We start from the raw sequence: 12,481 nt of genomic DNA, 5'->3' as shown, positions 1-12,481 counted from the left end.
CCCTCGCCGCCCCTTGCCGCCCCTCTCCGCCCCCCGCCGCCATTCCGCGCAGCATCCGCGCGCGCCGTAACACCGAGCCGCGAGCAAAACGTAAACAGACATTTTAAAACGAGAATACATGATGCGCGCGCGAGCGTAGCGTCCTCCCGCGTCAGGGCAAGGTCGCCCGTGGTGCCGGCTCCCACCTGCTCCCCGCCCGGCGCTCGCTGCCAAGGGAATAGGGAAGCAGGCGGCACCCCGCGGCACGAATCGCGCGCCCATCCCGCCGGGATGGGACAAGGGAGAGAGCGAGGGGGGGGGGAATTCTGAGATCTTGTGTGCAACAAATTACCCCTGGATTACCCTCCGATCACCCCAGATTATCCCCGAATAACTCGGGTAACCCCGAGGGTCAGCATCCCAGATGGAACTCCGTGTCGTGTCGAGCAGGTTGCCAATGTCTTTTTGCCCCCCTCGGTTTGGATAGAGAGTGGGTTTTGCCGCCGACCCCCACCCGCGCCGCGGGGAGCTGGGACGGCTCCACGTTCCCCGCGCGGAGAGACGAGCTCTCGCGGCAGCTGCAACGGGGAGACATCGAGAAGTGTTCGGATGTATGGTATGGTCCGGGTTTCCGGTTGACGGGGGGCGGCGCCACGCAGTCCGCTCGTGCGGGGGTGGCCGTGGTCTGCCTGCCATCCCGGCTCGCGTCCAAGTACAGACTCTGGGTCGTACACTTTGTTTGCCAGGTTGTCAACGCCCGTGAAGCGAACAGTGGTCAGGAGGAACCGGGGGCTGCCAGGAGGACCAGAGGTTGTTCCACTTCTAGCAGAGCAAAAACATTTCACTTGCGAGAGAGATTGTAGAGGGAATGTTTTAACAATGCCATGCTGTCGGTTTGCGATCTGCGAGTTAGATTGGGAGGGTTTCAGTCTCGGTTGAAACCGATTACCAAATCAGATAGATGTGTTTCTAATTTCTATTTTTAAAATTTTCCTGCTCCTTTCTAAACTGAACACGCGTGTCAGAACCGAACCCTTTTACGACGTCGACGAAAGAAGCACTCAACTTCTTCTCTCAGCCGCTGTCGCTGCCTCCCTCTTGCAAGGCCGCCGCCGAGCTGGGCGGAGTGCGGGCGGCGAGCCCCTGGGCGGCGGGCCGTCCCGCCACGCACCACCACTCGCCGCGCTGCCTACCTTGGCGCCTGGAGCCCGTCCCGAGTCTCCTTCCTCTCTCTCTGACCGGCTGCGTGTCTCTTTCTGTCACAGGCGCCGCGGCCCATGATCACGGAGTACGTCCCTGGAAGGAAGGGCAGCGGGCGCTCCGACCTCGCCCTTAGCAAGTGAGTACCCGTCCCTCGAGGACCTCGCTAGGGGACCATCCCCCCAAGTACGTCCGTTGTTCGCCGTTACGAACCTATCAAGTTCAAGGCTTCGCAAGCTCTCTTAGCGCCTGATGATAGGCAACATCTCGCCTGCAGTGCATGCGTGTAGTGCGGGGTGGCCTACCCTGCAGTTCGCAGGCGCCCAGCTTCCGCAATTTTCAAATGCTCTCAGGAAAAAAGGACGTACTTTCTGGACGATCCCTAGTCCACTGGAAAAACTAACGTTACATGTGTCACGCTTCTTGATGCCCTCCAAAGAGAAGACGTTTCCTGATGCACCCACACACTCTCACTCTGATGCCTCTATCATTTTGCATGGAGTGGAGTGCATCAAGAAACGTTCTCTCCTGAGAGTGCATGGTAACATGTGACACGTTTCACACTAGTTTTTTCAGTGTCGCGTCGCCCTGTGACCGGCACGAGCGGCAACACTGATGAATCCACTTTACCCGCTCAGGTTCAAGTGCAAGGAGAATGGCGTGTCGGTGGCCGTCACCAACGGCTCCACCACCCCGCTCGTGGAGAACCCCATCGAGGACGAGGAGGCGGGCACCTACGACCCGTTCAAGCACCGCCACCTGGAGCACCCCACCACGGACCTGGACACGCTTATCCACCTGCTCAAGGGCAGCCTCGGCACCGGCATCCTGTCCATGCCGCTCGCCTTCAAGAACGCGGGGCTCTTCTTCGGTCTCGTGGCCACCTTCACCATCGGCTTTATCTGCACATACTGCGTGCACGTGCTGGTGAGTATACGCCCGAAAGCATCTTCTTGTCGTAATAAACTGCGATATTATTTATTTATTTTTTGGGGGGAGGGGCGATTTCTTTTTCCCACGGAACTTTGATCTCAGGGGTTAAAAACAACGGGTGGCTTATCAACACGGAAAAGTTCATCGTCAATATTTATTTAAACTGGAACGACCATCGGCAATCTTTATCAAAACGGGAGGGGCGGTCCTGTTGAGGTAACTTCATAATGACTTCGAAAGTGGTTCCGCTTTGGCCTATCAATCCGCATCCGGCGGCTGTCGCGAGGGGAGAGGGAGGCTGGCGCGAGCGACGGATAGCCAACCCCCTCCCCCCGTCCTCCCCATCCATGTTTATTTACGTCTTGCGCGTCGCCAACGCCGGGGCGCTAACAGCGAGTGACGCGCGCGCTCTGCCCGCCGGCTCGATTGCGGAGCGGAGCTCATTTCGTCACTCCGCGGCGTCACACTCGTCGTGGCGCGGCGTGGCGTTAGCGGCTGCACGCGCAAGCACGTCACGCGCGCAGAGATCAAAATGCTGATGGATTCCGTTCTCTGCCTTCTCTCTCCAGGTGAAATGCGCGCACGAGCTCTGCAGGCGGACGCGGGTGCCCTCCCTGGACTTCGCAGACGTGGCGGAGACGGCCTTCTCCTGCGGCCCGTCCGCCGTCCAGAAGTTCTCGAGGCTCGCGAGGTGAGCGGGGTGAGCGCCGAGCGCAGCTGGGGGTAGCGAGCGCTTGTGTTTGTGGCCGTCGGGGGCACCGCAATCAGCCGCCATTCAAACGCGGCCGGAGTTTGCGATTGCCTACAACCCTATTCGCCTCCCAACCCAAAACTCACCCGCCTAACTCTGCTTGTCGTCCCGTCCGCAGGGCCGTGATCAACACCTTCCTCGTGATCGACCTGCTCGGCTGCTGCTGCGTGTACCTCGTGTTCGTCGCGACCAACCTGCAGCAGGTGGTGAACCACTACACCGGCAGCGACCTGAGCGTGCAGATGTACATGATCATCATGCTCGCGCCCCTCATCCCGCTCAACCTGATCCGCAACCTCAAGTACCTGTCGCCCTTCTCCATGGTGGCCAACCTGCTCATCGGCACGGGCATGGCCATCACCTTCTACTACATACTCACCGACCTGCCCTCCGTCAGCGAGCGACCCTCCTTCTCCACGTGGCCGCAGCTCCCGCTCTTCTTCGGCACGGCCATCTTTGCCCTGGAGGGCATCGGCGTGGTCAGTACGCGGCAAGGGCAGAGGCCACCTTCAGCCGTACCCAGTGCGAAATGAATTTTAAGCGATATCGAATCGATATCAGAACGATATCGTTTTCAAGTTTCTGACTCAGAACTGATTCAAAAATGGGCCCGAAATCGACAATTTTCTGATGTCCGATATCGTTCTGATGTCAATTTGATATCCGCATTTCTCACTGGGTAGTCGGCACGCTCGCTCACTCGTACTGACGCAATCTTTAACCGCAGGTGATGCCGCTGGAGAACAACATGAAGACCCCGACGCACTTCATCGGGTGCCCCGGCGTGCTCAACACTGGCATGGGTGTCGTCGTTTCCCTGTACGCTTTGGTCGGCTTCTTTGGCTACCTGAAGTACGGCGACATCACGGAGGGTTCCATCACTCTCAACCTGCCTCAGGACCCGTAAGTGTAGATCGTAGCGGAAAAACTGTGCCCTCTAGCCTAAATAACTATAAAGCATTCCGGTAAAGCTGAAATGCAGAAGAATGCAGGGAAGAAGAAGACGGAAATCGCTATGCTTCAACATGGTGACTTCCGTTTTCTTGATCCTCGAATTCTTCTGCATTTCGGCTTTACCGGAATGGTTTATTGAACTACATCCTTCTCATGCGCACACCACATTTCTTTCCACAGGCTGGCCCAGTCCGTCAAGGTGATGATCGCCCTGGCCATTTTCCTGACGTACGCCCTGCAGTTCTACGTGCCCATGGAGATCATCCGCAAGGGCTTCATCGACGTGCACCTCAGAAAGTACCCAGTCGCTTCAGAGTACATTTTACGCGTATCTCTGGTCCTCCTCACCGGTAAGTAGTGTTCAGCGTCCCGTGTTTGTATGCACGCTGTGGCGAGACGTACCTCACGACCAACTCTGCATTGCAGTGGGCGTCGCCATCGCCATCCCCCACTTGGGGCCCTTCATCTCGCTCGTGGGTGCCGTCTGCCTGTCCACGCTGGGGCTCATGTTCCCCGCCGTCATCGAGATCGTCACGTTTTGGGACACGCCCGGCGGCCTCGGTGCCGGCAACTGGAAGGTGTACAAGAACCTGGCCATCATTGCCTTCGGTATCCTGGGCTTCGTCACCGGCACCTACGTCAGCATCCAGGAGTTCGTCCACGAGTTCTCAAAGCACCCGTGAGCGCCGGAGCCGCCCAGGGCCGCCGCCCTGGCCAACGACAACTAGGGGACGCCCCCGATGAAGGAGGCCCTCCCCTCCCCAGTATACTCTTGCATGTAATTTTTAGTTACGGTACTGTGAAGATGCGCATTCGACCGGAATCCAACTATACTGTCGTCGAGAGAAAGCAGGGTCCCCTGTCCCGTCGTGTCCCCCCTGGACCTGTGATCTGTAGGATTACAAGCTGTAGTTTTACTTCCTGGCCGCGGCCAGGACGTGAGGTGTGCGCGACTGCCCGTCCCACCGCCGTTCCAAAAAGAAGCAAAAATCAGCTAAAAGAATATTTTTTCAAAAAGTACAATTAAGCAACTGTGGACTTTGGAATGTCATGTTTGGCAGTTGAACGTGCAGGCTCGCACCACCCACAATATTGATGCAGACTGTGATTATCAGGTGCTTCCTTGTTTTATAGTGTATGGCGGCATGAAGGAGGTAGAGGAGGGCCAGAGCATTGGCCGCGCTTTTGGCGTGGACGGTGCGGAGTTTGAACTGCGTTTCCTGGGCCTCTGAAATCGATTCACGCGTTTATCGACTGAAGGTGCATTCCAAGATGAAAAGAGGGAATAATCAGACGGCTTGAGATGGTGAGATTGCAGAAGGGTTGTGCCATGCTGTTCAATCAATGCCTATGTTATTAGTTCGCTTGCGTCGGATATAACTAAACCTTGTGCGCCGTCGATACATTGGTTGGTAAAACAAAGTATAAAAATTTAAGCGGATCGGTAGATATGTTTTTCAGAGTTATTCCCCGAAGCCACAACAGCATCCAAATTAACGTGTCTTGGAAGTTCTCCTTTTACCGTCTGTAACTTTTGTGTTTGTGCTTGCTTATAATACCCCCGCTACCAGCAGGGTTTCATATCATCATTTCGCGACTTCCCATCGGCCTTACTCATTCATATCTCACATATAACGTTGATTTAGCCGAAATCGGCAAATGATCTGATTCATAAAATTGTTGCCGTGTGTTAGTCATCCCGTATCGCGGATTTTATTTCACTGTGATACTAGAGAAAGGAACAATAAATAATATTTTATTTATCTCTCAATTTAGAATAAGTCGCGGTAAAGCAGACGATGAATCTCCTAATTTCCTAAAGTTATAAAGCTCCAATTTGTTCGGTCTCTTAAAATAATTTTGCTGTACACGTATTTTCGTTGCATTTCAAGGAAAAGCCGGCGAGGTGCTTCATAGCATCTCATTCATTGTGTGTACCATAGATTCATCGCTGACTTTAGGAAAGAAAATAGCTGTGAGTACTACATATTATAATAAATTAAAAGGGTTGTGTCTACTTGGATTTCGGTCAATGTCTGCCAAGCAATGTGAATACTTTACAGACATTTTCCTCGCACTAGAGGTCTACTAACCTGCAAAATGAAATCCCTTTCCAGTCGGGAAGAGCGTTATTTCTGTTTGTTTATTCATCCATCACTTTCCATGTTATGTTTTAGTTAACAGTGGAGAGGTGGACCGTGTATTATTTATTTAATTCATAAGATTGGGTTATCAAGTACCATGCTATTATGTATATATAGTATATTCAAGTGAGATTTTAGTAGGGAAGTACCTATACAGCTATAGATATGTGCTGTATCACTCCGGAAAAATTCCCTGAGGGGTTTTATTTTTACATCCAATAAAATATTGTATAGTTATCGAATTGAAAATCCCCTTATAAAATTACTGGCATTTTTCGGCACTTTTTTTGTAAACCCGTATGTTTAAGTTGTCGAACGACATTCCCCCTCAAAAAATAGATACGTATGTATACCGCGTACAAATTTCTTTGAGATTTTCGACGTTTCAACAATAGTGTCTTGTTAGACTATGCATCACAAAGCTGTCAAAAATTCAGATTCCCTATGTCCGGTTGGCCTTGCAGATTCATCATAATTTTGTTTAAAGTGAGAAGACAAGGATTGTTATTGTTGTTTATGTGGATTGACATGTGATAGTTCAATTATTTTAGTTTTAAGTGTATGATGAAGATTTATAGAAATTTCGGAATTTTATGAAGCCTTTCTGAAAGGCATACTTTACATGACAGTATAAATGACTTTTAAGAAAAGACATGCTGAACGAAACTTCTGTTCGCCGCGATGTGAAGCACCATCTTGTTACCTATACATATTTGTGGACGGCGGAAATCAGCGTTCGTTACACCCTTTGCATGTTACTTTATTTGTCACGTGGTTAGCGTAATTCCTGTACGATTCAAGTAAAGCATATGAGAAAATAGTACAATATCTAATTACTTCTGCTCATTACTGTTAATGTTTTATTTCAATTGCATTCTTGTGGCAATGCTAGCCACCCCGTATTAAATTGGAAATTGGAAATAGTCATGTTTATTTTGGCGTGTTGTCGTAAAGAGAATGTTTTAAATCACAAGTTTTTGAGACCGTGTTTTAATTTATTCATCACCAAATACACCCCTTCTTTTCACAAAGTTAGGCAGTGCTCTATGAGAACGCATCGTGAGAGACCTTCTATCTTCGATAGACTGGCAATCACCGATGAATGGACTAGAATTTCCGGAACGCATGACAGACTTCGTCCTCTTACCCAGTGCAAGCACGCACGAGCATCTCCTCTTTCAAGTGCGTCGTCCCCGCCTTTTCCCGCGGCGGGGCTTACGACAATTATCACAGCTCATGTATCTGTCGTGTTCGCGGCTTGTAGCCGTGCCGCGACACCCAGCAGTGCCCAGCAGCAGGCAGCCCACACTGCGTCGCTGTCCGGCCGGTGGCCAGCTGCGCCTGCACGGGCGCTTCGAGTCGAATGGTTTGCCTATCTCACAGGCGTCTCGCCACAAACGAACGGCGAGTCCCGGACGGGGGGAAAAACGTCCCGGCAGCTCCTGGCTATGTGATCACTGAGCGCCGAATACGAACACGCACACATTCACATACACAATCAAACACGTGGCCTGCATGTCCTGCACGCCGCCACGCTAAGAGGGTGATGTGGAGGCCGGGGCCGGCGCCCAGCAGCAGCCGGCGAGGTCAGGAGGAGGAGGAGAACCGGCGAGGCCCGCCGCGCCGCCCTCTTCGCCACCTCTACGAGATGGCGCCGGCTGCAAAGGAAAGGAACCGCGTTAGTTAAAGTCCACGCTCTGAAACCTATGGCGGGCCGACCGGCTCGTGCTCGTACCTGAGGACACCTGGTGCTTCTTGGACTCTGCCGGCGAGGGGCTGTTCCACGGCTGCACCTGCGCGCTGCCCGCCAGCACAAACAGCAAGTTGCCCGAGAAGTAGACGCAGGCCGCGATCATGAACACGATGCTCCAGCCGTTCTCCAGCTCCTGGGGAAACGCCAGCACCACTTCGTCAGACACCCGCTCGGCTTCGCCTGGGATACGCCTGGTCCACGCGGGCGGACGCAGCCTCTCCGGCACCACTCACCTCTTGCGTCGACGTGTTCGCGTCCCCGACGATCTGGCTGACGAAGATAGGGGCGATGATGCCCATGGTGTTGGCAATGGAGTTTGTGACACCCATCATCATGCCGCCAAAGTTGGGCGACAGGTCAACGTGGTTCACGAGGAAGCCTGCTAGGGTGCCAGACTCCAACGCGACGGTCACGGTTAGCAGCGCCACCGCCTGGGTCGAGGTCACGTGGGTAAAAGCGAGGACCATGAGCGCCGTGCCCGCGCCCCAGTGCGCTGCAAGGGAAGGAAGGGTCACTATAGTGAAGATCAAGAGCGACGGCCAACTCATTCCCAGACCAGCCCGGGGATGCACTCACCCATCGAGTTGAACACCTTCCTGGACGCGGTCATGCTGAGGATCTTGCGCTCGTTGACGACCTGCGCCAGGTACCCGACGACAAAGGATGACAGCAGGAGGCAGAGGTACGGAAGCGCCGAGTTGAGGCCGTTGTGCTTGACGTCGAAGTGCAGCACGTTCTTCATGAAGTTGGGCATCTGGGTGAGCAAGATCCAGTGGCCGAAGTTCTGGCAGAGGTGCGTAACTAGGAGCGCGAAGAAGGGCAGCGACGTAGCGATGGAGCGCCACGGCACACGGAGAATCTGCGAGGGAGGGGAGGATGGACGACGGTTAGCAGGCGACCGCGCGCTCTCCAGGACGACCCCGGCGGTCCCGACACTCACCTTATCTCCGCTGGAGGACGCGCCCAAGGCCGACTCGATGTACTCGCGCTCGTGCTCGCTGATGGCCGGGCAGGCGGCGGGGGAGTCGGCGGCCAGCCAGAGCCAGGCGACGCCCCAGACCAGGCCGAGCGCGCCCGGCAGGTGGAAGCCCGACGGCCAGCCCCAGGAGGAGGAGGCCAGCAGCCCGACGCCCGCCATGGTGGACACGGTGCCCAGGGAGGTGCCGCTGTACACGAAGGCGGAGGCGCGTCCGCGCTCCAGGGGCGGGATCCAGCGGCCCAGCATCGTGTGCGAGGACGGGTAGATCATGCCCTGCAACGGGAACAGGGTGAGTGGCGGTCCCGCATCCCGCTCTAGGCCAGAGCCCTGCAACTCCAGGAGCACTCACCTGGAAGAGCCCCTCGCACACGCGGAGCGCGCACATGAGGCGCCAGCCGCCGTAGGCCGCGACGAGCGGCGTGAGGATGGTGAGCAGGGAGCAGCCCACCACGCCCACCATGAGGAACTGCTTGGGGCCGTAGCGCTGGGCCAGCATGCCCGCCGGCACCTGCGTCACCACGTAGCCCCAGAAGAAGGCTGAGAGGATCAGGCCGGTCTGCGACTGGTTCCAGTCGTAGGCCTGCGGAACGGAAACGGAGGGGTGAGACGGGGTGGCGGGGCGGGGCAGGGCGTGGGTAAACTCGACTGGGCGCGCGGCCGGAGGCTCACCGGGAAGCCACTGGTGCTGTTCATGTTCGTCATCTCCACGATGCAGACCGACAGGTTGACGCGGCACGAGTACGCCAGCGAGAGCCCGAGGGACAGCAGCGCCACCTGCAGATGGCGACGCCCGAGCCGCCGGCCCGCATCTGAAAGCCAAAACAGGGTTGGTCAGTTTTCTCCGGCATCCCATTCCCAACCCTCGGGCCCCCCGGTCCCCCCGGCCCCGGGCAGCCACCCCTGCCGGTGCAACTGGTGCACTTGGTGCAACCTGGAGGGCCGACTCGCCCCGGCCACCCGCTCTACGTCAGCTGGCCGGCTTCGACATGCTTTAACGACGCCAGGATCCGAGTGAGAGGAAAAGGTGTTCTCTCCTGAAATGACCAGGTGGTGTCGCCATGGGTCCTGGACCTGGACGCGTCGGCTGGTTTCTGATCCACGCCCAGCCGCGTGTCCTGTTCGTGGAACAACAAAACCGCTCTGTTTACGAACACGGAAAGTGGCACTCCATAGGATTCGAATATCGGGTGTGACGAGCGGTGATGCGTGGTAGCGGGTGGGGTTGGCAGCTGGGTGTGGTCCATTGTTTTGATTCCGTCACAGAGATGAAGGTCACGACGCTAATAATCTCTCTTTTTGTTGATGGTGGCTAAATAGTGATGAGGCGGACCGGCGACACTTTAGCAATAAATTTTCCTAACCATTCCGACCGGACTGCTGCTTTCCACTTCCAGTATCTCTCTGCGATCTCGTCTCTCATACCACTCATATACTCCAGCCTCTCCGCTTAATCATCCCAACGCTAATTGCATTTGGTTTGTGCCTCACTTATATGATTCCATTGTGCTCCCCACTCCCCGCCACTCCCCACCCCGCCCCGCCGCCGCCGTGTCTCTCTAACGCCATGTGAATTTTCGTTGAATTCGTTTGCAGAGTCAGCACAGAAAAAAGTCTGTCTTGATTTGACTTAAGACAAGCAGGTAGCTCCGGTCGATTTGCTCGAGTGATCGCCGTAATTTCTCCTCCTCCGCTTTAAGTACTCGCCTCGCAGCTCGCTGGCGTCATCGCTGGCCTCGGGGGCCTCCTCCCCGGTGCGGGGCCGGCCACACCCCCGCCGGTCCGTTGGCCGCAGTGGACCCGGCGGCACACGGCGCTGCTGGCCCGGCCTAACCTTGCGGCGACCATAGCGGAGCCGCGGAAGCGCGGCGACGTGCATAACGCGAGCTTCCGACCAGCTTTTGCATAATAAAACTCATGACTTTGGCCGGAGAGGGGGGCGCATTTGACACCGCGCCAACGAGGCGCAAGCGCCGGCTGGGCCTCGATGTGCTGGCCGCCGCGCCGACCAAGGCCCCGCGGACGCACCGCCCTGCGAGAGAAAACAACAAACTTACGTCTGAGCCGGCAGCAGTCCAGCGCCCTGGCGGTCCTCGCGAGCGCCCGCCGCGCCGCCGCCCCCACCGAGCGGCAGCGTCGGCTGCTCCGGCGCGCCGCCGCCGGCCGGGCGTCGAGGGCCACCAGCGGCACTCGCTCAGACGCTCTGTCGGCCGCATGCTGATCGGGCTTGAGGTCCGGCCCCCACAGCCCCGCCACCATCCGGGTGCTTGCACGGCGTGCACTCGCTCGTGTGGAGGTGATGAAGCACAGTCTGCTGCTGGACGAGCAGCTCACGAGCCGTACCGGGCCGAAACCACCTGGGGACCACGGGCTCCACGTGTAGCAAACGTCTCCGCCCGCCACGTCGCGACTCTGCGGCTCGCCGGGCCCCGCGCGCACCGGCGGCCCCGCGCCCCTCTCCCCTCGCGCCCGGGCCCGGTCCCGCGCACCGCTAGGCCCCGCGCCGCGCAGCGCCCCGGGCCGGGCCCGGCCGGGCTGTGTACGCTGTGTACCGGCACGGCTACGCGGCCGGCAACAAACGAGCCGGCCCGGCACGCACCGCAGGGCTCAAGCAAGGGCAGCCGCCGACCAGGGAGGACCAGGAGGCGCCGGGCCACCACCCGGAGCTAGTCTGCGACAGGCGCCCCGGGCCTGGGAACCCTAATGCCTTAATCATTCTTATCTCCCTCGCTAATTGGCGAGGTGTCTGGGCCCATTAGCTGTCCAAACAGAGCCTGCGGGCCTCTGTGTGACGGGGCGGTAGCCTGCTGCAGTGATAGCGCCCCGCCCACCTGCGAGCCCGTCGTGGCGTGCCCCGCGGCGCCACCTGCAGCTGGGCGGCCAGTTGGCCCGTGGACCACCGACGGTCGGCCGCGCGCCCCGCAACCTGCGTGGACATTATGGGCCGGCGCGGACAGGAGTCGCGGCGGGATCCACGCAGATTGGCGAGGCGTGGCGTGCCCCCGATTGGCTTGGTCTTGGTTGTGAAACAACCCCGCCCCGTCCTGCCCCCGCCGGCCCCCCGGGGCGCGCCGCACCGCGCTGGCCGCGACCAGTGCGCGGCGGAGAGCGGCGGCTGGGGCGAGGGCCGCCATGCCGTCTCGGGTCGTGTCCATGGTGCAGCGGGCGCGCGGGGCGCGCGGGTCCCGGCAGGCCGGGGGTGGAAGACTACCCGCTGCGTCGCGGCCCCGCGCGGAGCAACGCCCCAGCGGCCCCGCGAGCCTTTCACCCATCGCCGTGTGACCAGGCCCGATCGGCCAGGCCAGAGTACACGCGCTGGTCATCGCCGCCATGCGAGGCGGGCCGGGCCGGGCCGGGCCCCGGGCCCCGCCGTGCTGTCGCCGCAATCCCTGATATCTCCGCGGACTTCCCTCTCCTACTGCGGAGGGTGGAAGAAATGAGGTCTTTGGTGTTGATAAGGATGAGCGGCTGTGGTGATGGAAAATTTGTGCGCGGCTCTGAGTTCGGGCGTCCAGGGTGTCCAGGGGGCAGCGGGAGTGGGTGCAACAGGTGCGTGCGTGGTTGGCGTCGGCGACGGTGGGGCAGCTCGGCACCGGAGGGAGACGCCGACGTCGACGTCGACGCCAGCCTCCGCCGCACCGTCGCGGCGACACGCCACACTGCACTTTTTCCCGGAAGATGAGTCGATCGCGGAGACGTTACTGCCGCCGCGACGTCCCGGCCCCATGCGTTGTGCAGGGAATAATGGAAGAAGCTTTAGCCCCGGGGTGAAGGGGGGAGAGGAGAAGGGG

At 58.0% G+C, this 12,481-nt stretch overlaps 2 protein-coding genes across 7 annotated transcripts in view; one reads left to right on the top strand and one right to left on the bottom strand.

Moving 5' to 3' along the window:
- LOC113203519 (proton-coupled amino acid transporter-like protein pathetic) overlaps positions 1-6,942 on the top strand; it is a 20,007-nt gene extending 13,065 nt beyond the window's left edge. Inside the window, exons 2-8 of the mRNA XM_052263832.1 lie at positions 1,245-1,318; positions 1,818-2,106; positions 2,682-2,803; positions 2,982-3,342; positions 3,591-3,766; positions 3,998-4,167; positions 4,244-6,942. Of these exons, the coding sequence (XP_052119792.1) occupies positions 1,245-1,318; positions 1,818-2,106; positions 2,682-2,803; positions 2,982-3,342; positions 3,591-3,766; positions 3,998-4,167; positions 4,244-4,500 (1,449 nt within the window). The 3' untranslated portion in view covers positions 4,501-6,942. The remainder of the gene's footprint in view (positions 1-1,244; positions 1,319-1,817; positions 2,107-2,681; positions 2,804-2,981; positions 3,343-3,590; positions 3,767-3,997; positions 4,168-4,243) is intronic.
- The window catches only part of LOC113203518 (putative inorganic phosphate cotransporter), a 13,241-nt gene continuing 7,695 nt past the window's right edge, over positions 6,936-12,481 (bottom strand). For 4 of the 6 annotated variants that reach the window (XM_052263830.1, XM_026418257.2, XM_026418256.2 and 1 more), the window contains exons 2-8: positions 9,363-9,502; positions 9,043-9,273; positions 8,655-8,966; positions 8,291-8,573; positions 7,948-8,207; positions 7,697-7,847; positions 6,936-7,619 (exon numbers count right to left, since the gene is read on the bottom strand). In XM_052263830.1, coding sequence (XP_052119790.1) covers positions 7,603-7,619; positions 7,697-7,847; positions 7,948-8,207; positions 8,291-8,573; positions 8,655-8,966; positions 9,043-9,273; positions 9,363-9,502 — 1,394 coding nt within the window. In that variant the 3' untranslated portion in view covers positions 6,936-7,602. Of the gene's footprint in view, positions 7,620-7,696; positions 7,848-7,947; positions 8,208-8,290; positions 8,574-8,654; positions 8,967-9,042; positions 9,274-9,362; positions 9,503-10,397; positions 10,693-10,747; positions 11,111-12,481 lie in introns of those variants that run through there. The other 2 variants (XM_026418255.2, XM_052263829.1) reach the window with 2 other exon arrangements.

This window comes from Frankliniella occidentalis, unplaced genomic scaffold (genome assembly GCF_000697945.3).
Source record: "Frankliniella occidentalis isolate FOCC.00 unplaced genomic scaffold, Focc_3.1 Scaffold14, whole genome shotgun sequence".
NCBI classification, from domain to species: domain Eukaryota; kingdom Metazoa; phylum Arthropoda; class Insecta; order Thysanoptera; family Thripidae; genus Frankliniella; species Frankliniella occidentalis.
Note: the sequence above shows the minus strand (reverse complement) of the source record. Positions and strands in the feature narration are given on the sequence as shown.